Source organism: Octopus sinensis, linkage group LG12 (genome assembly GCF_006345805.1).
Source record: "Octopus sinensis linkage group LG12, ASM634580v1, whole genome shotgun sequence".
NCBI lineage: Eukaryota > Metazoa > Mollusca > Cephalopoda > Octopoda > Octopodidae > Octopus > Octopus sinensis.
In genome coordinates this window covers 48,407,480-48,431,033 of record NC_043008.1, presented here as the reverse complement: position 1 = coordinate 48,431,033, position 23,554 = coordinate 48,407,480, and the positions used below count along the sequence as shown (strand labels likewise).

Here is a 23,554-nt window from a genome sequence, read left to right as displayed (position 1 = left end):
CTTGGAGATTTAATTTTATAGTGAAAGGGTTTATCACACAGTCATGTCTGCTTTTCCTAAATAAAAATTCCCATGACCTTTCAACGGGTCTGTAGGTCACCTCTAAAAACTTCCTCATCATGTAAGTGTATCATAGACAACAAACTAGTCTGGGGTAGCCTATCCCTCCCCTGGTTATGGTGGAAACCCATAAGGTAGGACGAAACACTTTAATCAAAAATCAAACCTACTTACCTCGCCTACTTAACTATATTTCTTCCATGCCTTCTTCAGCCAAACCCTTCCTGAATCATTTTGAGAGATGCCTTGCCTTTTAATTTTTTTTATTTATTTTAGTCAGACTTGATGACTTATTTGTTAGGTTGAGGGAAGTATCTATATTTTCTTTCTTTTTTTTTTTTTTAGACTCATGGTTGGGAGATCAAGATAAGGGGAGGGGGTGAACCAGTGAAGGAGCCTGCACATGGTTGCTATATATGGCAGCCAAATTCCCTTCAAACTATCTTATTTTCAAACAATTTATCCATTGCATCCAGTACACTCTGTGAGGCCTGATGGACCTATTTTATCATGGCACCAGCACTAGCTTGTATCAAGTACAAACAAATAAGTTTTGAGCTGGATGACATTGGTAGAGTTAGGCCCAATATCTTTCCCTGTTACACAGAGGGTGGGACAGGGAGGGGCAGTCAGCTAGGTAGGTCCAGTGGCATCCCTAGTTTTACACAAGCAGTACAGTTCAGTAATGGTTAGATATTTCAAAATAAAAAAGAATTTGTCTTTGCAGCTTTTTCAGAATAATACTTTGAGTAATAGGTTCAGAATCTTTGCATTATGTAAGGATATTGGTCCACTCATCTGGCATTCCTGACCTAAAAGTCCCCAGGTCTCTGATATTCAAGTGGTTAAAAAGTATCAGCAGAAGGGCACTCAAGAATCATGATGTGAATGTGACCCTGACCCCTGAGGGGGTTTTCTCCTCTGAAGACCTTCTGCTGTTCGGCTGTCTCTTGAGAGTTTCTTACCAATAGGAGAATGATCATCCAGATAGAAAAAATAGTTGCTCTTACGTGAGAATGAAGTGTAAATGTTTAAAATTTCAGACATCTTTTTCATACAAATAAAATTTAACAATTAAGGAGAAAAGCTGAGATATTTTCCAAACTGTTTCAAACAAATGTTAGTAATTCTATTCTTCTTCCCATTGACTGTCAGCAATATTTCTTCTACATTTGCTGCATCCTTTCAACTCTGTGAGCAAGTGTTGTTAACCATTTTTATTTCAGGGAAAATATTGATTTCTAACTTAGGCACCATAGCAATTTAGTATGAAATGAGGAGGTGGTGTAGCTAATAGAATTAACCCTCAGTGTATTACAGTTATTTCATCAATGCTTCAGGGATGAAAGATAAAGCTGATTATGATGGGCTTCAAAGCCAGAGTACAGATGGACAAGACTGAAGACAGTACAACATTTAACCTGTTTGTTCCATTGTATCTGCAAACTTGTTATGCTTTATGGAAATGAAATATTATTAATGATATTAAATTTTGCCAGTTTCACTGTTGCACGACTTAAAGGCTTCCACAAGCTCTGAAGGAAGAATCTATTCTGGGAGCCATAAAGTAATTATTACAATGATTTCGTTTCCTGGTGTTTAATGCAATAATAAACTAGCTTTAGGTGTAAGCTTGTTTGTTTGGTTCTTGTTGATTCGATCATCTTGGGACTTCTTACTACAAGTGTACTTTTATATCAGATGAAATTATATATGTGTGTGTGTGTGCACTCACACACACACAAAACTATCTCTCTCTCTCAAGCGTGTGCATGCACACACATACACGCACTCTTGTGTGTTTGGTGCTGTCTATTGAAAATTAAACTCTTTTGCAAGGAAATGCAATATAAATATAATTTGATTTCGGTCTTATAATTTCCAGAGCACTTGTTGATTTCCACTTCAGTGCTCCACTTCTAGCAGAGGGAGAACTGGAATGGAAGCTGCTGTCTCTCTCTCTTCTCATCTGCTCTGCTTCCTTCCAACTGTGATTAGAAACTGTGAGTATTGACTGGAAGTTTGGTACCTCATCGATTCCAGTATTGAGATTCTTGAGGAGACATGTATTCTGGTGATGTGTTTTAGAGGTAAATGAGATGTGGCTAATTAACAAGGGGAGACCGAATTGATTATTTTTTTTTTGTAAAAAAGAAAAAAAAGAAATAACTTCAGTGTTTTCTTTAACAACTTTTCTCTGTGGATGACAAAAGAACTAGGATGACAGGAATGAAAGGGTGATGGATGAGAGAGAAAGAAGAGAGGTGGTGGCTACACAAGGGTTGTTGGTAAGGGGATTGAATAGAAAGCTTACTGAGAGAGTGATAGAAGATTGACTAATGGAAAATTGAGAGTGATTGGTGGCTACATGATGGTTGAGTCATGGGAGAGAGAGGGGAAGAAAGATGAAGAGAGAGAATGATGGATGTCCTTAGTGACTGATAGAGGAAGAAGTGAGAGAGAGAGAGAGTAATTGAAGAAGGATTAATAAGGAACAAATACAGTTAGATGGTGTTAAGGTGGGGATTGAAAGACCCAATATGTCACTGACTCTACACATGTGGTATGATTGGAAACTGAATGTTAGAAGCAAAATAGACAGAGATTCAGCCAAAATTCTATCATCATTTTTATGTCTGTGCTTACCATGGTTGCTTGGGTTGGCTGGGTGTATTCCAACACAGTACTTGTCACTTGTGGTGATCTCTTTGTCCTCTTCATTCAGACGTTCAACCTCAGTCTTCACCACTTCATTTCATCTTTTCTCCCAGTCTCCCTACTCTATGGATGCAGTTTGTGATTAGTCCTTCTTCATGCAACTGTTGTCTTCCATATGCATGTCACTTACCCATCCCCCTTCATGCAGTTGTCTCTGTTGCACACTACAGCTGATTCCTCTTACATCCACTTCTTCTTTCAACTTATTTCTACTCCATCCTCCATGCACATTAACATTACAGACCCACTGAAGCACACTTGCTTCATTTCTTACTAGTATTTAAGTCTTCTGCATTCAAGGCCCATATCTGGCCACCATGTAGTACCAAATTTTGTATACAAGCATCATGCAATTTACCCTTTATGCATCTTCTATGCTGGTATGTGTTGGATGGTTTGACAAGATCTGATAGGTCTGTGGTCCGACCACACTCCACTGTCTGCTTTCTACAGCTGGATGCCCTTCCAAATGTCGATGACTTTACAGAGTACTAGGTGCCTTTCTTGTTGCACCAATTATATTACAGAGAGAGAGAGAGAGCAGTGAATAATTCTGGAATGCTATTATTGAATTTTCAAAACTAATGTGGTAAAATGTCTTTATGTTAAGTTTTCATTTAAGTCCGTTTTTAAGTTATTCATATCCACTTATCTATATAATTCTCTCCTTACTTGACATACTAGTTTGTTTGTTTGGCAGGGTCTGTGACCTCCACCGTTTTGATGTAAACTCTGAAAATTGTCAGAATATTCCAAATACCTAAATGCATTCTATTTTTATAGCTTATTGCTGTCATGGACTCTACAAGCCAACAGCTGAAAGATCTTGCTGAACATTATAGAAAAAGAAAAGTTGATATTTTGACAGCAATATTTCCCCCTTTTCTGGTTTATGTTTTAGTTGGTCTTCAAAATAAGTTCCTCTAACTTTGAGAAACTTTTCAAGATATTGAGAAAAGATTTCTGAATAATTAAACAATTTCCATTAATTCGTTCAGTGATATTGTTTTTTATTATTCTTTTAGTTTGTGTATATGCGTGTGTGTGTGTGTGGTGTGTGTGTGTGTGTGATTTTTATTGCTGTTACATTAGTTTGATATGTTATATATTTGGGTCTGTGTATTTTATCAGGAATCCCATCTTGTGTAAACATTGAAATATTTCCCTCAACCTGACTTCAACGAAGATGGTGCTAAACCAAGTGTGAGGTGAAGGAAGAGGAAGGAGAAAAGCTGTAGAGGAAAGCCTAGCTTTACCCTTCTCTCCTCCCTCTGCTGTTTTGATTGAATGAAGTGTTTCCTGTAAACATTCTTAATGAAATGCTTCAGGTTTGGGATTAGTAACAGGCTGCCAGGAAGATTCGAAATTATGTCAGCATTAGGAAGGAGCCAATGTAGTTTCTATCCTGTTTGTTTATTTTTTACTCTCAATTCACAAAATAAAGCAGATAAAAAAAAAATAAAGCATAAATTTACTAAATAAACACCTCTTTGATGCACAGAGTGTATTTTGAAATTTCTAACAATGATGGCCATCATTGGACACTGGAGACTATTACAGTTTGGAGATGTTTGCTTACTGCGAAAAAAAAAAAAGAAAGAAAAGAAAAGAAAAGAAAAAGGGGAATTTTTTTAGAGAACAGTAAATCTTTATTATTGTAACTTAGTTAAAATTACAGGAATTGTAGGTCCTTTTTAAAAGACAAATGACATTTTAGGCCCTGAAATAATTAACAGCCACAAGTTTCTTTTCTATAATAAGCATTTAGCTTATGAGCACAGGTGTGTGTGTGTGTGTGTGTGTTAGAGAGAGAACTCATTTCTGCTGTAAAGTGGTTGGTGTTAAAAAGGCATCCAGCCATAGAAACCCTGCCAAAGCAGACATGATGCAGTCCTTGGCTGTATTGGATCCTGTAAAACTGTCCAACCCATGCCAGCATGGAACATGGACATTAAGTGATGATTACATATGCAGGCGTGTGTGTGTGTGTTTGCATACACATACACAAGTGAAGGGGTTAAATGTTAAATAAGGAAAATAATTTAACCCTTAACCCTTTGCTTTAAATAAATAATTAGATCCAATCCACTGACTCATTCATCCAATAGGGTACATAATTAACTCAGTTGTCCCTCCTCACATCAAGATGGTGGCCTTTTCTGACAGCTGCTGCTTTATATGTCAGCTTAATCTGATTACCTGTTTGTAAGTGCTTACTTCATGACGATGATGATGATGATGATGATGATATGGATGATGGTGGTCTGGACAATATTGTTATAGTACTTCATTTCTGTCTTTCTTTCATGTTACTGCATCACACACACACACACACTCTCTCTCTCTCTCTCACACACACATGCACACAATTACAATGTAATCCAGTGGCAAATATGATTTCTTACTTCTAATTTCAAATCTCTCTCACTTCACACACACAAGAGTGTGTGTGGGTGTGTATTAAAATAAAGTTCTCATATTATTTTAAAGTCAGTTTAAGAATTACACCTGAACATTTACTGATGGGGTGCCATGTATCGATATCAAATCTAGGACCTCGTGTCTCTGAACCAGACTCCTTAACCACACAGCCCTGTTTGCACCTAGAACACCTAGATCCAGGCCAAGTGAGGGGGCATGCCCACCCCCCATTGCAGTGTATTGCAATACATTACTGCATTCACTATCTGTCACTATATTCCTTAGTCCTCTTAGGCAGAGTCCTAGTCAGTTTCCATCTCTGTGAGATACTGCCTCATGCCACATGTTGTCACCATGTGGCATGTGGTTAGCCAACATGAGCTGTCATCCCAGCCAGACCCTCCATGATGAGGACATAGAAAGCAGGGTCTAACTTGGAAAATCAGGCAACGTGGCCAAACAGTCTGAGGTGAGACTGTTATAACCACACACACACATTGCATATATTTGAATGTGTATATATATGTATATACATTTACCTATATATGAGATATGTGCTATGAGGCTTAAATGATATAATGCATTAATCAATGCTGTCCCCTTATATTGTAGCATAACCACTCTGCTAATAATGCTTTCAAATTTTTGTACATAACCAGCAGTTTTGAGGAAAGTGGGGATTTAATTACATTGAACCCAGTGCTTGACTGCTACTTATTTTATTGACCCTTAAGGGATTAAAGGCAATGTTGACCTTGGCAAAATTTGAACTCAGGATATGAAGATGAATGAAATGCTACTAAGCATTTCGTCCAGTGTGCTAACGAGTCTGCCAGCACTAATAATAATAATAAATAATAATAATTAATAATAAATAATAATAATTAATAATAATAATAATAAACAACAATAGTTTCTGATTTCAGATCAAGAGCAACGATTTTGCAAGGAGAGGGTTAAATTATATGATTGACCCCTCTTCTAGATTGGTATTTTATTTTATTGGCACTGGAAGGATGAAAGGCAAAGCTGCCAAAGTCAGTCCTGTCTTTCACTCAGAATGCAAAGAGTTGGAACTAAATACCAAAAGCCATTTTGTCTCCTATTTTAATGATTTTAGTAATCAACTGTCCTAAATAATTTCTAATTTAGGCAAAAAGCTAGTAATTTTGAGGGGATGGCACTAAGAAGATTATATCACTGCAATATTTGACTGGTACTTTATGTGCGGAGTTCAAGTGCCACTGAGGTTGAGTTAACCATTCCTCCTTCCTGGCTCTATTGAATAAAGAGATGTAAATAAATAAATAGCTCAAGGCAGTTTGTCTGATGCTGTAGTGACTTTGCCATTCTATCAATTAAAATTGGTCTTTCTCATTTTTGCACAAGGCCAGCATTTTTAAGGTGGGGGAAAGTCGATTACATCAATCCCAAGTGTATGACTGGTACTTAATTTATCAACCTCGAAAAGATGAAAGGCAAAGTTGACTGCGGAAAATTTGAACTTAGAATTGTTATCATATTGAACAAAATGTTTAATGGTGTTTCTTCTAGCTCTTTATATTTTGCCAGCATACTGTCTTAATAATAATACTAATACCAATGATAATAATAATAATAATAATTCTCTGCATCTTTTAATGGGTGGAGAATTGTAATTGCTGATTGTTACTCTCTAACATCCCCATTGCTCCTGGCACCCTTGCTACCATCTTCACCACCATGTTGTCTTTATTACCACCACCACCACCGCTAGCAACATTTCTACCATTTATTTTCTGTAGTTGAAACTGTTGATTCTGAAAGTAAGCTGTCTAATCTTAATTTCCTCACGCATAAAACCTATTTCTTATTAGAAGAAAATCTCTCTCTCTCATTACTCCCCTTCCCCTCCACCCTTCATTACATATTCTACAGATTTCGAGACTGGACCAGTGTCACATATTTCATTTAACAAACCTTGACCTTCCTCCTCCTCCTCACTCTGTTTTCTGCCACTGTTCAACATTGGGATATATTTATTTATCTGGCAAATACCAAAGGACAGTCATCATGGTTCTCTGTTAAAGAGATTCTTCTACTTAAACTAGTGAACTTTAAACATATAACAGTTTTTATTAATTCTTTTTCCCTTTTTTTTTTTCATTCATTCAGTTATTCATTCATAAATTTCTGCACTTCCTCACTTAGAGATTGTTTTATATACACTTCACCATTTATCTTACATGCTAACAGAATTCAAGTTAAGGAATTCAAAATTATGCACTCTATACTTTGGGAAACTATCTTGAGCAATAAGTGCATAATATTGGATTCCTCTACTTCAAAGATAACGATAAAGTCTTCTGGTTTATCCTATTGAGTGCTCACTCTTTCTGTTTGTGCAAGCTACACACCTGCCTACTACTACTAACATGTGTGTGCGTATGTGTGTGTGTGCACGCTTGCGCATACATGTGCTAAATACTTCCAAATGGTATAACAGGTTTCTCAAAATTTCATTTTGCTACCAACATAGCAAAATATACCAAAGTTTTGTTGATTTATATTTCCATTTATCTAAGTCTCTCTCTCTCTCTCTCTCTCTCTCTCTCTCTCTCATGCACATTCATTATCTTTTAGTTACTTCAGTCTTTGGACAGTGGTCATGCTGTGGCACTGCTTTGAAGGGTTTAGTTGAACAAATTCACCTCTGTACATACTTTTAACTTCCATACTTATTCTATCACTCTCCTATGCTGAAAGTTACTGGAACATAAACAAACCAGCATTGGTTGCCAAGCAGTCAGTGAGGGATTAACACAAAGACACTCACTCACATATATGACAAGCTTCCACACAATTTTCATCTACCAAATTCATTCACAAGGCATTGGTCAGGCCAGGGCTGCTGTAGAAGACACTTTCCCAAGGTGATGTCCAAGGTGCCACTCAGTGGGACTGAACTCAAAACAGAGTAAGCCTCTTAACCACACAGCTATGCCTATGCTTATATATATATATATATATATATATATATATATATATATATCTCACTATATTGACCAGACTATCAGATATTGTACACTGCTAGTCACTATGTGATTCCTCACTTTGTTTTAACCTTTGATTGGTACTGTCCTGCTGGCTAGATGTGTCGGCCAACATTACTCCTCAATGAAATGCTAGTTTGTTGCAGAGTTACCGATTTGCAGCTGAGTGGACTGGAGCAATGTGAAGTGAAGTGTGCTTTGCTCAAGAAGACGCAATGCACCTCAGAGGTGGGAATTGAAACTATGATTTTGTAATCACGAGTCCAGCACTCTTATCACTAGGCCATGTGTCTTCATATATATATATATATATATATATATATATATATATATATATATATAATATATATATATATATATATATTATCTGAATTTGATAGTGTTAATTATCCATCATGGCTGGTCTTACCAATCGGTTTCATGTGAAATTATATAATGGTGTGTTAGGCAACAAACCAGTTATATAATATTCACTCGTCAGAGATGGCTGACATGGAAGGTGAAATGGCAACCTATACATAAGCAGTATATAAATATATATATATTTGTTCATTACTATTTATATCTATAATTTTGAGGTAGTTTCCTCATGCTTATGCAATATTACTGGCGTCTCTGTGTAGATGATCTGTTAGTTCTCTGTGACATATGCAGACTTATTCTGTACCTCAGTTCTACAGAACTTATTGCATTCATTTGAAATGTAATAACAAACACAGGTCATTGTTAATCAAAAGTCACATGAGAAGCTGTATGTGGCTTTAGAAACCTCCTACTGTTAACAGTGTGTGCGTACAAACACACAAGGAACATGGCTTGTGTGATAAGCTCTTTTGTTTGGTGCCAATCTTACCATTTTTGTATTTTACTCCCTATAGTAGACTGGAAGCATAACAGCAGAACAATTCTCTGAGAGAGTAGGAACAGGGTTGGAATAAGAAAGGGAAGAAAAAGCAAGAAAAAGAAAAAAGGAAATTTGTGAAAATTGTGATAATCCTTATCTCTTGAGATAACAAGTTTGTCAGTTTGTGGGAGGAGATATCTTTTGGTGGTGGCTGGGAAGAGCTGAAAATATTATACATACATATATGGATGACAAAGCTGTTCTACTAAATTCATTTTTCTCAAAATTTATGGAGACAGAGGCAGTGGATTTTAGCAAAAATATGGTAATGAAATGGTTAATGAATCAGTAAAATAAAGCCTTGGAAATTTGGAAAACGAAAGTGACTGGTTCGGGAGGTGGGGGTGGGGGTTTGCATTGCTGCTGATTACTTCTGGGATTCTAAATGTCTTGTGGAAGACTTGTAGTTTAGTGGTTGGGGTATTTCACTCATGTAAAGTCATGAGTTTGATTTCCAGTGATGTGTGTTGTGGCCTTGAGCAAGACACTTTATTTCATGTTGCTGCAGTTCACTCAGCTGGCAAAAGTGAGTTGTACCTGTATTTCAAAGAGCCAGCTTTGTCACGCTTTGTGTCACAGTGAATCTCCATGAGAACTACATTAAAGGTATGCGTGTCTGTGGAGTGCTCAGCCACTTGCACATTAATTTCACAAGCAGGCTGTTCCATTGATTGAATTGAATCAACTGGGACATACTTATTTTTGCAATTGAAGGAGTGACAGTTTTTTTCTTTCTAAATATCCACCACAGACCAAATCTGACAACAATTTCTAAATCAATTTGAAATCTGTCATTTCTTAGTGGTAGTCACCAGGTTAATGTTGTTAGTGTCTGTTGTATTTTACAGGCAAGAGTTTATATTTTTTTTATATTTGTGATGTTGTTGATAATGACTTTTTATATGTGTGAATCAGCTGCAGAGATAATAATATGAACCTCCTGGGTCTAGCAAAACTTAATTGAAGTATTTTTAGAAGGTCAAACGTCAGTGAAAGCTCTCAGGTAATTAACCTAAGACCTTTCTGTTTTAATTACTGAAATATGCAGGGCAGGAAGTTTGACACTTAACTGAACTCACCAAATAATCCCAGCCTATTTGCTACATGATACATAGTTGCTACATGATATCCATTTGCTACATGATACACTAAAATAAATAAAAAAGAAAAGGGATGCATCTTTAAACCCTTTCCACATTGCAAATTATTTTATATTTTTTTATTTTTTCCTCCTGAAAATTTTCTTATTTTTATAACTTACCTCTTTGTTGGAGAATAGTTAAAATACATTTGTAACATACATATACAATATAATAAACAGAATTCTTAACACAAATCCTCCCAGCGGCCTGGAAATGGCACTGGAAAACACTAAAGTGTATTCCTAGAAATATGAAAAAATTCTTCATCTACAGGTTTCTCTGGATTTGATGCCAAATCTATGGCATCTGCTGTGTGTGTGTGTATGTGTGTGTGTGTGTGTGTGTGTGAGAGAGAGAGAGAGCATTAGTTAATTATTTTCAAGCAGTTTTGGGCTTTTTTAAAAATCTTCTGTTTTACCCCCCTCCTAAGTTGCAATGTTAGACAACTAGATACCTTGCATGATGGTTACTGGAGTTAATAATGTTCAAGATAGGATATGATGCTTATTTAATTTGTTTCGTAGAATACTTTCTTAGGAATATCATCATTGCCTGTGGATTTCCAATATTTCAACCACTGGGTTGCACTGTATTTACTTCGGCAAGAATGATAGAAGAGTGTCTGTATAACTGAGGCAGAACAAATACTACAAGGTATTTCAGTTTGAAGGCACTGGTTTCTTACTTTTCTTGCTTATGCCTGCTTCTTTTACCCATCTATGTCAGAGAAAAATTTTACAACACACACATGTACGCACACATGTGTGCAGGTACTTGGGTTTCCACACAGTTTTCATCTACCAAATCCCACACAGGGAATGTTGGTCTACCTAAGACTATGGTCGATGAGACTTTCTCAAGGATTGAACCCAGAACCATATGGTTGTAAAGTGAACTTGTTAAACGTAAAGCCATGTTGTATAATGTGTTTTGTATGAGTTGTTGGTTTGAGATTCGAGATGTAAAGAGGAAGAGAAAACCAGTTTTAAAGGTTTGTGTATATTAAATATTTAGTATCAAATATTTAATATTAATATTAGTTACATATCTTAATATTAGTCTCTTAATAAAGTATGGGAGCAAATTTTTGAAGTGGAAAATTAAAATGGATTACATCAACCCCAATAAATATATTAACGGGCAATGATGAAAGGTCCAATAATGCCTAATATTATTGAAACAAATTATATTCAACACATTTAGTCAGGTTCTCTTTCTTTTAACTTAGGGGTCTAACAGAATTATTAAAATAGGGATAAAAGGATCAGGAAACTGTGGTGTTACATGATAAATGGTAGAATGTATGCTACTCTTTCACATGGAGACTAACAGTACAGTGACACTTCACTGGCTTGTAGTTGTAATCAGGATAATTTTAGTTTTGATTAGGAACAGAATTACTAAAGAGGCATAGCAAGGAACTGTAACTTTCATGCCTTTCCCAGAAACTCAATTTAGGTCACTAACTTAGAATCTATTTTCCTCTCAGTTGTTTATAAAGAATCGTTAAAGCTTGTCAACATAAAGATATAACTTATCTTTTACTTGTTTCTGTCATTATATTGTGGCCATGCAAGGGTACCACCTTGAAGAATACGACTGCAGTACTTATTTTTTTTAAGACTAGCACTTATTCTATTGGTTCTCTTATGCTGAACCACTAAGTTACAGTGGGGCATTCAGGCTAGCTCCTGCAGAGGGCGCCTTTGAGGCCTTTGACACCACTATCAGGCCGCTTTCCCACCCTGTACCCTTGGGTAAGGAAACTTATTTCTGCAAATGTGCCAAGCACTGATGCTGATCATGGTTTAATCAATAAGCATTGGAGTGAGGTAAATGCAATAAAAATAAGGTAGGGGTCAGTGGGGGCCCCATTTAAGTGGCCCTTCAGAAATTGAACCTCTTTACAATAATCCCCAGGAGTTCATGGTATGAAATTCATTGTCATTACTCTGATTTGCCATATATTTAGTTTAAAATGCAGTAAAAATAACGGGGTTAGTAGGGCCCCAATTAGGCAGCCCTTAAAAAAATAGAGCCTCTTAGGACATTCCCTGGGATTAGGGGAGTTGCTAGTTTGAGATTTGTTGTCCTTGCACCAGCAGTCGTGGAGGAGTTAATGAACATAATAACATAATGGACAGAGAAACATCACTCAAATTTATATATATATATATATATATATATATATATATAATACTCCTGCTTTCTGTGCTCGCATAGTTGAGCAGTTTGACAGATTCAATGGATCAGAGGCCAGATCTTGCTCCTGTGTCTCAGTTTTTTTTAGCTGGAAGCCCTTCCTAATGCCAACCATTCCTTGGTGTGCTGGGTCCCTTTTTTTGTGTTACCAGCACTAGTGAGGTCCATCAGAAGATCTGATTGAGAGAATATTGTAGAAAGTGAGGTGACTCAATGTAGGGCCTCTAGCAGTAAAACAGGGCTTCAGCAGTATGTATTCATTTAACCCAGGGGCTTCCAAAGTGGTTGATGGGACCATTCAAGGGGTTGATAAATGCCTGGAAACTTAATTATTATTATTATTTATTTTTTGTACATGCCTGAGGGTTGATGAGGGGTCAAGGATTCCAGGAAGGGGTTGATGGTCTAGAAAGTTTGGGAACCCCTGATTTAACCCGTGCTAATGAGCGAAAGCAGATGTGTAAAAAAAGACAAGCCTAAACGTGTGTGTATGTGAGTGAGTGAGTTTGGAATCTCCATTTTCCGTGACTGTGGTTTGTTTATAAAGGACCATTGAACATGAATAGATACCCTCATCGGGTTCTGCTTTTATTATTTTTCTTTTAAACATTGAAGTGTGAAGGAGAGTTGAATAGAGGTTGGGTGGCTAAGATGGCTGGTTTTCACTCATCCAGCTAGACACATCTACTTGATACAGAGGTGAGAAAATGAATGGTGATGCTGATGATTAACGAGAGAAATTAATTTTGGAAGAAAGTTGACTCAATTTGTAAAAATTTTTCAGTTTTGAAAGATGTTTTGGAAGCAAATGTCTGGTATTACAAAAAATTAGATCAGTTGAAATATAAGTCAATTACAGAGTTTTTTTGAGTTTTTTACCGTTGCAAGAAGAATTTCCTCACTTTTCAACTGAGTCTTTCTTCAATGATGGAAAAGGAACTAGGACATAAAACTCTGTCTGCCTGTCTCTGCCTGCTTGCCTGCCTGTCTGTCTGTCTGTCTGTCTCAAATTCCTGTGAAAACTTCAAGAAATTTGTGTACCAAAGACCAATGAACTTAAAAAAAACTATTTTACCAATAAAAATAACTTTTGTAGACACAGACCACCATTAGTTTCTTTGGATTCAGTTTTGTTTTTGTTTTTAGCTGAAATAGGAGTCACTGAAAGGTTGTTGTTTAACCCCGAGTCTACAGTAACCTTATGATCAAAGATGTTCTGTCATAACCATCCCACCTTTTTGTGTGTGTGTGTGTGTGTGTGTGTGTGTGTATATATATATATATAACTACATTATCCAATGTGATATTCCTTCATAAAAATGGTAGGAATAGCTTTGTAGACTTTAGAATTTACACACTTTTATTGCAGTAACTGCTTTTGATGTACCTGTCAGAAAAGAGGGTCTAGTCTCCTTTCATGTTGGAATGATTCATATCAGACCAGTAAATATAAACTTGGTAGAAAATAATGGAGAAAGAAATTGCTTCATTAATTTAGTAAATCTTGGCTGATTTTTCTCTAATTTATTGTTTCTTTATTTTGCATATATTTTAAGAGAAGTTTGAAATGTAAGATTAAATCTTAACATTTTATTTAAAGTGAAATGTTTTCCATTAATGAAGGCCATTTTCCCATTCTACTTGCAGACTACCAATGAGTTTGTAAACCAAACTTTAATAAATCAAGTGTGAGAGAGCAGCAGTAGTGGTGGCCACATCAACAGCTCACCATGGCAGCTTTAAACAAAGAACTTTATGGTTTTCTGATTGATGCTGAACTTGAACACTATTACAGTGCTCTGAAGAATGAGCTGAAAATATCCAGTCTGGCCCACTTAAAATATGTCCGAGACGAAGATCTTATCAATGTCGGCATGACAAAGCCTGAAATGCGTAGATTTAAGAAATATTACAAGAAAGAAATACCTCAAGGAACTATCGGAAAGATTAAGAAGGTGAGTTACTGAATTATAAATCAACTTGTCACGTCTTTGACATTTCCTTTTCTTTAGCAGCAGATAATGAGTGCTGTGTAGATTATTTCTCACATCACATCCTGCTTTCAAGAAATTAACCTTCATTTTGTTAAACTTCCTCTCCATTGGCTGAGATATAAACAAATAAATAAGCCCCCCCCCCATGGTGTGGTGACTGTTGCTGCAGTTGATATTTCTTAGTTTTAATGACCATTCTGACACTCACAGACCTCATTGGCTTCTCTATCTTCTTAAAGTTCTTGAATGAAAAATTAACTTGGATGGGATTCAGATGAAAGTCTTTGGTTGAATTTAATTTTCTTGCTTATCCTAACTTCTCATGATGGAAACTCTAAGGCGATATTATTCCCTAAGTAGAGAATACCCACCCAGTGCCTTCAGCAAATTTAAAAAGGTTAGTTTTGGTGTTCTTCATTTTTTTTTTTTTAATATCTTACTAATTTAACTTTGATTAATGAATTTGCAAATTTATTCAAAGTTGGCTTTTTTGATGAAGGTATATGTAATATAAGACCATTGAAGTTATCTCTTTCTTTTGCGTTGTCCTGACACAGATAAATATATGGAAGAATAATTGTGTTTATCCATTTTAGGGTGAAAATATTACATCTCTGATTTAGAAGATTAGCATTCTTGTAATATATTCCCCGCTCTTAGTTCTCTGACGTAGCTAAAGTTGTTTGGTGTTCTTCATTTTTTCATGTAGATCATGTCTAATTATGGTTTTTATTTAGCCCTAGGTAAGGTCTGAGGGTACCTACTTATAGATGAAGACATTCCAGCCTCAATTCATCTTTTTTGCTCAGGCATAGTCTATCTAGGACTACATTATTTAATATCTTTTATTTAAAACGAATGGTGCTATTTGAGGGACATCTGGTTGTTCTTTCCAGCAGATTGAATGATTGTGGAAATGTGTACTTATCATAAAGCAACAAGTGGCTATACTGTGTTGTTGTTTAGCCCTAGGTGAGTCCTAATTGAGCAGACTTATGATCAATGAAGTTCCATCCATGACAGTCACATCTTTTTGTATATTTACAACTGTACTGTCTGCTGTATTCTCATCTTTTTAAGATGGTAAGATATGATTTAAGGGAGATTCGACTGTTATTTCTAGGAGGTGGAGTGACCATATAAAGGCTCCCTCATTGTGTCAAGGCTAATCTTTATTGTTGAGAAAAGTAGCATTATTATTAGACACCTGATGAAGGCTGGAGGGTATATCAGCCGAATTTTGTGTTAACAACAAACAAGATGAGGACAAATATCCATCAAATGTAAATAATGTAAATAATTCCTCATCTCTTAAATATAGAACTGGACTGCTTTTGTTTTGGATAGTTTTGAAAATAATGAAGAATTTACTGAAATAATTTATGTTCCAAACAGCAACATAAAAATGAACTTTTATTGGAAGTTTTAATTCGGATCTCTTTAAAGCTGAAAGTTTGGTCCATAGAACCTGTGGGTAGTCTTGGACAGGTTGATATCAAAAGAGTTCTTACCCAAAATTATGTTGAAATTTTTGCCTGTTGACATCGGGTTAATTTGGGTAGATTTGGGGTAATTTTGAAACTTAGAATCAGGGCTGGAGTGAAAGAATAAAAAGTTATTCTCATAAAAACCAAAATTTATAAAAATGGAATTGTTTCATTCTCCTATTTTTTATCCTAAACAGTATGTTCTTCACTTTTGGTGTTGACACTGGCATAATTGTAATAAGTCCTTAGTTAATTAAAATCTTTACTCTTAGGAATAAGAAAGTCATTATCTAAATTACTAAATGTGGCAGGGGACTCAGCCTTGGAGGTTAATTAATTAATTAAATACGGAAAACAATCCTATACTTTACACTATATTTCAATCAGTCCAATCTTTGTCCATTTGATGGTTTATTTCTGCACATGCATGCATGCGCGTCTTCTCTCCCCCCACCACACTCATGCATATACAGCCCCACAAATGTACATGCACATTTCCTTCTTAACCTTTTTGATACCAACCTGTCTGAGACTGTCCCTGGTTCTATGACATACACTCCATGTTTCAAGTGATCTAAATGAAAACATTTCATAAAAATTTCACGTTAATTTATGCTCCAGACATCAGCTTAATAAGGATAAATCTATTTTATTAAATTCTTCTTCATTTTCAAAATTTAGTGAAACAAAAGCAATGTATTCCAACAAAAATATGGTAACAAAGGATTAAAATTTGTTTCTTGAATATGATTAGAAAACTTTCCAATAGACACAAAAAGATGTTTCTAATGGTTTTGGAGTTAGGTCAGTTTTAGTTTTTTAAAAATAAATACCATTGATATTGAAATGTGAAGGAAATTCTTTGTCTGGGTAATGAAAAGAATAAAAAAAGCATTTGTTTTTATTGAATTTTGTTTGAGGTATAATGAAGGGAAAGTATAAGTTTAATGATGTGACTGGTTTATTGTAAATGTGGACTGACTGGTTGAGAAACGCTACCCTGGGAACACATGCAAATTTATAGACCTGTTCAACTAGTGTTATTTAGGCACATGCACAAACAACACTCTTCTCTCAAGTTGTGTGTGTGTCTAAAAAGAAAGGAATGGAACAGGTGAAAAACTTTCATTATCTTAGGTGACTTTCATTATCTTAAGTTTAAGTAATAGAGATGTTGTATTACTGAAATATGAAAGATCTTGCTCTCACAATACAGAAACATTTTTCATGGCACTAGCAGACAAAATGGAAGAGGCATTGCCCCAGATGATAGCAAGGGAAGTGTGCTGGAGTAGCCACTCTGACTTGTGAGGCTCACACTTGCAGACAGCAATTTCTGCTCCTGCTAGTGGTGAACAGGGAAATGGTCCAAGGACCAAGAATGCTGGAGGTCACAACAGGTGACATCCCAGATGAAGGCCCTACAGCCATGGAATGGTATAAATACTTGAAGCTTACTAACTTCCGACACTTGGATCCCTGGATCATGCTTACCTATTACTATATATATTCCATGAAGAACCAAGTTTGATAGTTTCCTTAAATCTATAAATCTGCATGCTGTTGAACCAATTAGATTTAAAGCTGAGTCTATTTTATAGTGGTAAATCTATTTTAGCATGAAGTTGAAGGGGAGACAGTAATGTGCCACGGTCTGCTGTCATGTCTTTGAAGAATCACAAAGATAATGATGGAACATTTACAATGGTTTGATCAAGAGGAAGGAACTATGACTACTGAAGGGAATTTTAGAAGAGCGTTGGGCCCGAGAAGGAAGGATTGGTTAGCTAAATCTCTCTCTCAACCTCTGCCATCTTAGAAAGAAAGGAAAGAGATTGGAAATAATGTTGTCCTTTGTGTGTTTGTGAGAAGAGAAGGCAGCAATGCCTTGTCTATTTAATCTGGGCTGATGTGGAACTACACGGCATCATCATCATCATCATGATGTAGGGATTATTCAAGAGAGATACATACTGAGTATGAAGAGTATTTGTGTTTAATACTACATTCTAAGAAAATTGCTGGTAAAATAAATGACAGAACTATAAACTTCCCATGGTAGATCATTACAGCTCTGTGCAGTGAGCCATTCATACTTAGTGTGTTTCCCAGAGACTGGGCACAGCATGAATTGAAGGGGAAAATAAATTATCAAAGTATATTGACACTAGCTGGGAATCATTATCTGCTTATAACACCCACCATATTTGTCGAGTTTCAGATTAGTAGCTATCATATTTCAGGAACATGGCAAGGTTTGTGAAGTAACTCTGTCTGCAATATTTCAATGCCAATGCCAATCTGAAATCCCTCTCAGAGCCAACCATTTTAGGAGGTTACTGCCTGAAATTGTCAAGTCACTGCAAAGTTTACTTTATGCCCTTCCTGTTTTAATATCCTGCATAAGCAGAACTGGTTTACAGTTTTGAAATTAAAATTGTGTGGTAGATTCTGGCATCCTAGCAAGCTTAGGAAAACCGCCCCAACACCACAACACCATACATTCAATAACATTATTTACTGAAGCATTTAAATAGCTTTTTTTTACAAATTTAAAAAAAAATCTAGTTTTTCATTCAAGAATGAAATTGTTAATCTGAGAGATTCTCAGGTTGGATAACAAATACTTTTTTAAATCTTTTTACCTTCATTTATTAATTTGTTTAGTAGAGTTGTAATTAATTGTTTTTACAGCAAAAACATATTTGGTTGATATGCTCCCTACTTTTCCTTGTATATCAATTCATTTCTAGTTTTATGCTGTTACAAATGGATCAATGGTCATCTTCTGCCTTCTTATTTCTCACTCCATTATTAATCTATTTAATATTTTTCTTTGTTCTCTTGTTCTGTATTATTTAATACTTTTCTCACTCTATTTCTGCATTTCCAATAATTTCCTAATCTGAATCCCAGCTTTCACAAGTCAGCTGTTGTATTTTGTGAACAATTTCTCCAACAAGTGAATCCTTTATACTTTGCCATATCACAACATGGCCCTTGTACACCCAGAGCAGTCTTTGTTGACAGCAGAATCTGTTTTGGTTTTGATTTAATGGTAGAGACTGTTTAATTCTTTTTATTGTCTTTTCCTTTATCTTATAAATGTGAATTGTTACCACAGTTGGTGTGAGTCACAAGTTCACAACCTGGCTGCTGCTGCTTATTATTATTTACCTGTGGACTTAACAGGTTTACATGTGTGTAACTGGTCGTGTTTGCTGTTGTTGTCATCTCCTCATTACACTCTCCTCTCTCTCTCTCTCTCCCTCCCTCCTCCTCCTCTTACTCTCCCCAACCCCCCAATACTGCTTAAGTGTTTAAGCTACATTCAAGCCTCTCTCTCTCTTTTTCTTTTATGACCAAAGCACTTTAAAAGGTTCACTTGGTTCACCTTTCTCTTATTTGTTTCTACCTTCACTTGGCAGACCTTTCTCAGCACTCTGCTTTGTTGCCAGTTTATTTTCATAAATAGATGTTGGTAGTATTGATGTGATGATCAAACCACGTCCTTCACTCTGCAGCCATCCAGCTGGCTTGCATGGGTAATCTGCGTCTAATAATAATTAGTATTTTTCTCTCTTTTACTTACCAAGCTTTTTGACCTCCCTGGCAAACCTTTTGTCTCTTTCTCGTTGTCTTTTCTTTTTTGTCTTTCCCATTTAGTAATCTTATTTTCAATCCGACAAAGGCAGCCTGCTCAACAGCCAGGCTCTATTAATAACCGATCCTAATTTAAATACATCCAACCAGTCTCAATACAAACGTCTATTACTCTAGTTCAACCTCCCTATCACATGTATAACTCGTCAACTCCTATATTTATTTACTATTATGTAAAAATTAATATTCTCTCTCTCTCCTCTTTGCTGAAGGAAGTAGCCAGCTGAAATATTTGGTTAATTAGCTATCTGCAGGCTAAGCAATCACTCTTACAACACTTTCATCATCCATGCCCATGTTGTCCCTTCTCTGTACTAGCTGTCCTCCTCACTTCATCGACATCACTCTACTTAATTATATTTTATTTACTGCAGGCCTCTAATTATTTTGCCATGTCTTATAATATATTTTTCTTCTAGCCTCTACAGGTATCAATTAGTGCCCTCACCCCACTGTCTTTAATTTAATATTGTGCACTGTTTTTATTATACTTGGTTTAGGACATGCAATAAGCTCGGTCACTCCTAAAACTACACAGGCCTCAGTTGATTTCAGGCGATAACTAGTTTTCAATTACTTACTATTAATAACTGTTTTTTTTATTTAGTTTCTCTGTCTGTCAAGATAGATAAATAGTTATATACACAAATACTGGTATATCAAATATCATACAACATAAATTCTTGATTTATTGAAATTCTTTTTGCCTCAGAGGATGTGTCTTAATTAGCAGATAGCAATTAAGACCAGTTCCACTTGAGAAAGGAAGGCAATCTCAAGAATCAAGAATTCTCTCACATTGACATTCTGTTAAGGAAGAGGACAGTTTATTGACTGGAGATTAGGGGACATTCTGGGACAGGTGTTTCTGGCTCAGTAGCTTTTGGCAGCAGAGCAATCATTCCATTTTATCACCTGTAGCCAAAGGACTTAGTTTTACAAATGAAAAACAAACAAATCACACATTTATGGCTCTAAATAATTAGCATTATACATTTAGGTACGGGCATGGGTGTGTGGTTAGGAAGCTTGTTTCTCAATCACGTGGTTATGGGTTCAGTCCCATTGTGTGGCATCTTCAGCAAGTGTCTTTTGCTATAGCCATGGGCTGACCAAAGCCTTGTGATTGAATTTGGTTGGCAGAAGTTCCTGACTTGTGTATATATGTGTATGAAAGTGCTTGTGCTTCTTATAACAGTATATATATATATATATATATATATATATACACACACATACATACACTTTATTGAAAAGCAGCAGAAATATCACAAAAACTGTTACTCAGAGTTTCATGTTCCTGTTCATTGGACAGTTTTGTTTGAATGAAACAGAAATGGTCATTTCTGTTCCATTCTATCAAAACTGTCCGATGAATGGGAATGTGAAACCTCTGAGTAACAGTTTTGTGATGTTTCTGCTGCTTTTCAATAAAGTATATTACTCTACCTCTAGTATTTGAGTATTTTTTTTGCCACCTTGTTTCACATTTATATGCTTACTCTGATATATATATATGCATATATACATACGTATATGTACATACTTAAATCTATACGTATATATATATGTATATATATATATATATATATATATATATAGTAGTTGGTTTGTAAATGATTGTGATTGATATGATGTAAACAAAGGCCTAAGAGTTTATGCTCAAAGTATCAAAGACTCTTCCATTTTTGCTGAGCATCAAACTAATACACCTTGTTTGCCTCACCTGTGTCTGTCTTTTGTATTTTTTGTACAATTCTGAACCATAAATATATATATGTGTGTGTGTGTGTGTGTAATACAAAATTAAACCTTCAAAATAAGGGGCTAGAATTAAAAAAAGCCCAGATAATTAGGATGAGATAATAGTGTATATTTATTGTTCCTCGCGTCATATATCAGTACATAGATGGTGAACGTGAGCGTGGCCAACCTGCTCTTAGCCCTTATCACCTGTATGTCAATTTCATACTTTCGCTCCACTCCCGCACCTGAAAATGGTTTCTGAGGCTCAAGGCCTGTAATTTTGAAGGAAGGAAGGTTAGCCAATACCATCAACCCCAGAGTGATGAAAAGAAAAGATGACATTGGTGAAATTTGAACTCAGAACAGAAAGAGCCGGAACCAATATGCAAAACAGTTTTCCTGACATTTTATGTTTCTCTCAGCTCTGTACAGCAAAGAAGTTCTCTTTGTTGTCATTTGTGTCTGTTTTGACATTTGTACCAAAATGTAGGTTAAACATGTAAATAGTTACCAGATCCCTTTTTTCCCTTTTGGTGGCACTTGGGGGGTGTTTCTAACATTGCATCAGTATTTAAGACTACATTATATTTATTATTATATTCATAAAGGTGGTGTAAAGTGGTGAGCTGGCAGAAACATTAGCATGGAGGACAAAATGTTTAGTGGTATTCCATCAGTCTTTACATTCTGGGTTCAAATTTTGTCAAGGTCGACTTTACCTTTCATTCTTTCAGGGTCAATAAATTAAGTTGTGCACTGGGGTTGATGTAATCGATCCTTGTCCAAAATTTCTGGCCTTGTACCAAAATTTGAAACCATTATTCAAGTGCTAAGGTGGTAGAATCATGTTAGAACCTAATAAGTTGGGAAAAATACTGCTATGTATTTCCTCTGAGTTCAAATTTTACCAAGGTTGGCTTTACCTTTCATCCTTTCAGGGTCAGTATAATAAGTACCGGTCAAACACTGGAGTTGATGTAACCAACTTGCCCCTCTCCTCAAAATTGCTGGCCTTGTAACAAAATTTGAAGCAATTGCTATTATTAAATCCGTTTCCATGCGAGTCTTTTGTTTTCTTCAGCAGAGATAAAACAAGGTGGAGTTGTGTTGGCTTCAAATTGCAGTTCAGTCCACAATCCATTCATAGATTTTGGCACACTGTATCATAGAATGATGTTTGTCAGTGCTAAAAATAAGATTCAATTTACTTATTTTTGTATTGCTGGTTTTGAAATTTTATGACCTTCCATTTGATACTGGCATTGGTCAGAGACTTTTATAAAATTAGACATTTATGGGGTATTTCTTTTAAACCCCGGAACTGGTGCTAAAGTGGTCTTGAGTATCACACTATTAGTTTTATAGAAGCAATTTCCCGTCTGCTCAGTTGACTGCATGGTTCAATAAGTGTTTGTGTGATTTTATCTCAACAATTCAACCATTCAGTCATTGTATGAAGGTTTGATGTTACTTAACCATATTTCTTTAATGATTTTGTCTTGAGGAAGAAACATCAGAACATTCACAGACTGGTGATGTTGATGTAGTGGAGGTTTAGTTTGAATGTCTCTCAGTCAACATCTGTTGGGAAAATATTGGTTTCAAATTTGACACAAGACCAGAAATTTTGGGGGTCAATGGGGAGAGAATTGATTACATTACTCCCAGTGCTCAAGTAGTACTTGTTTTATTGACCTTGAAAGGGGACAAAAGGCAAAGTCGACCTCAGAAAGTAAAGATGGATGAAATGTCAGTGAGCATTTTGCCTGGCATGCTAACTATTGTGCCAGCTTGGTGCCATCTGTTGAGAAAATATGAAAAAGAAGGAGGGAGAAGAATTCATTGTAAAGGCTTTGTCCAAAATGAAATGACGTTACACAAGTGGTGCAGTTTGAGTTCCTCTATGAATCGTTAGTTACTTTCCCCACTGAGTTTTAGGTGGTTAGACTATTTTCTCCATATTCTAGCTTTTAAACAAATAAACAAAAACAGTTTTTATCTCATTTGGACTGACGGCATCTAAAAGAAGTTTTGGAGAGGAATTAGAGACATTAGTGACTGGAAAATGGCAAAACTAAATCCAAAGACTTAGATTTTGCCATATCTTTTCTCTGGTACTTTTGGTAAGCTGAGGGGTTTGCACACTTCTTTTTTAGCCAGGTCCAGGTTGATCAGCAGTGGAACC

General features: G+C 35.9%; 1 protein-coding gene across 11 annotated transcripts in view; it reads left to right on the top strand.

Moving 5' to 3' along the window:
* Positions 1–23,554, top strand: part of LOC115217963 (activated Cdc42 kinase-like) — a 334,743-nt gene that overhangs the window by 170,366 nt on the left and 140,823 nt on the right. For 10 of the 11 annotated variants that reach the window (XM_036507901.1, XM_036507900.1, XM_036507902.1 and 7 more), the window contains one exon: positions 14,127–14,434. In XM_036507901.1, coding sequence (XP_036363794.1) covers positions 14,210–14,434 — 225 coding nt within the window. In that variant the 5' untranslated portion in view covers positions 14,127–14,209. Of the gene's footprint in view, positions 1–14,126; positions 14,435–14,783; positions 14,871–23,554 lie in introns of those variants that run through there. The other variant, XM_029787689.2, reaches the window with a different exon arrangement.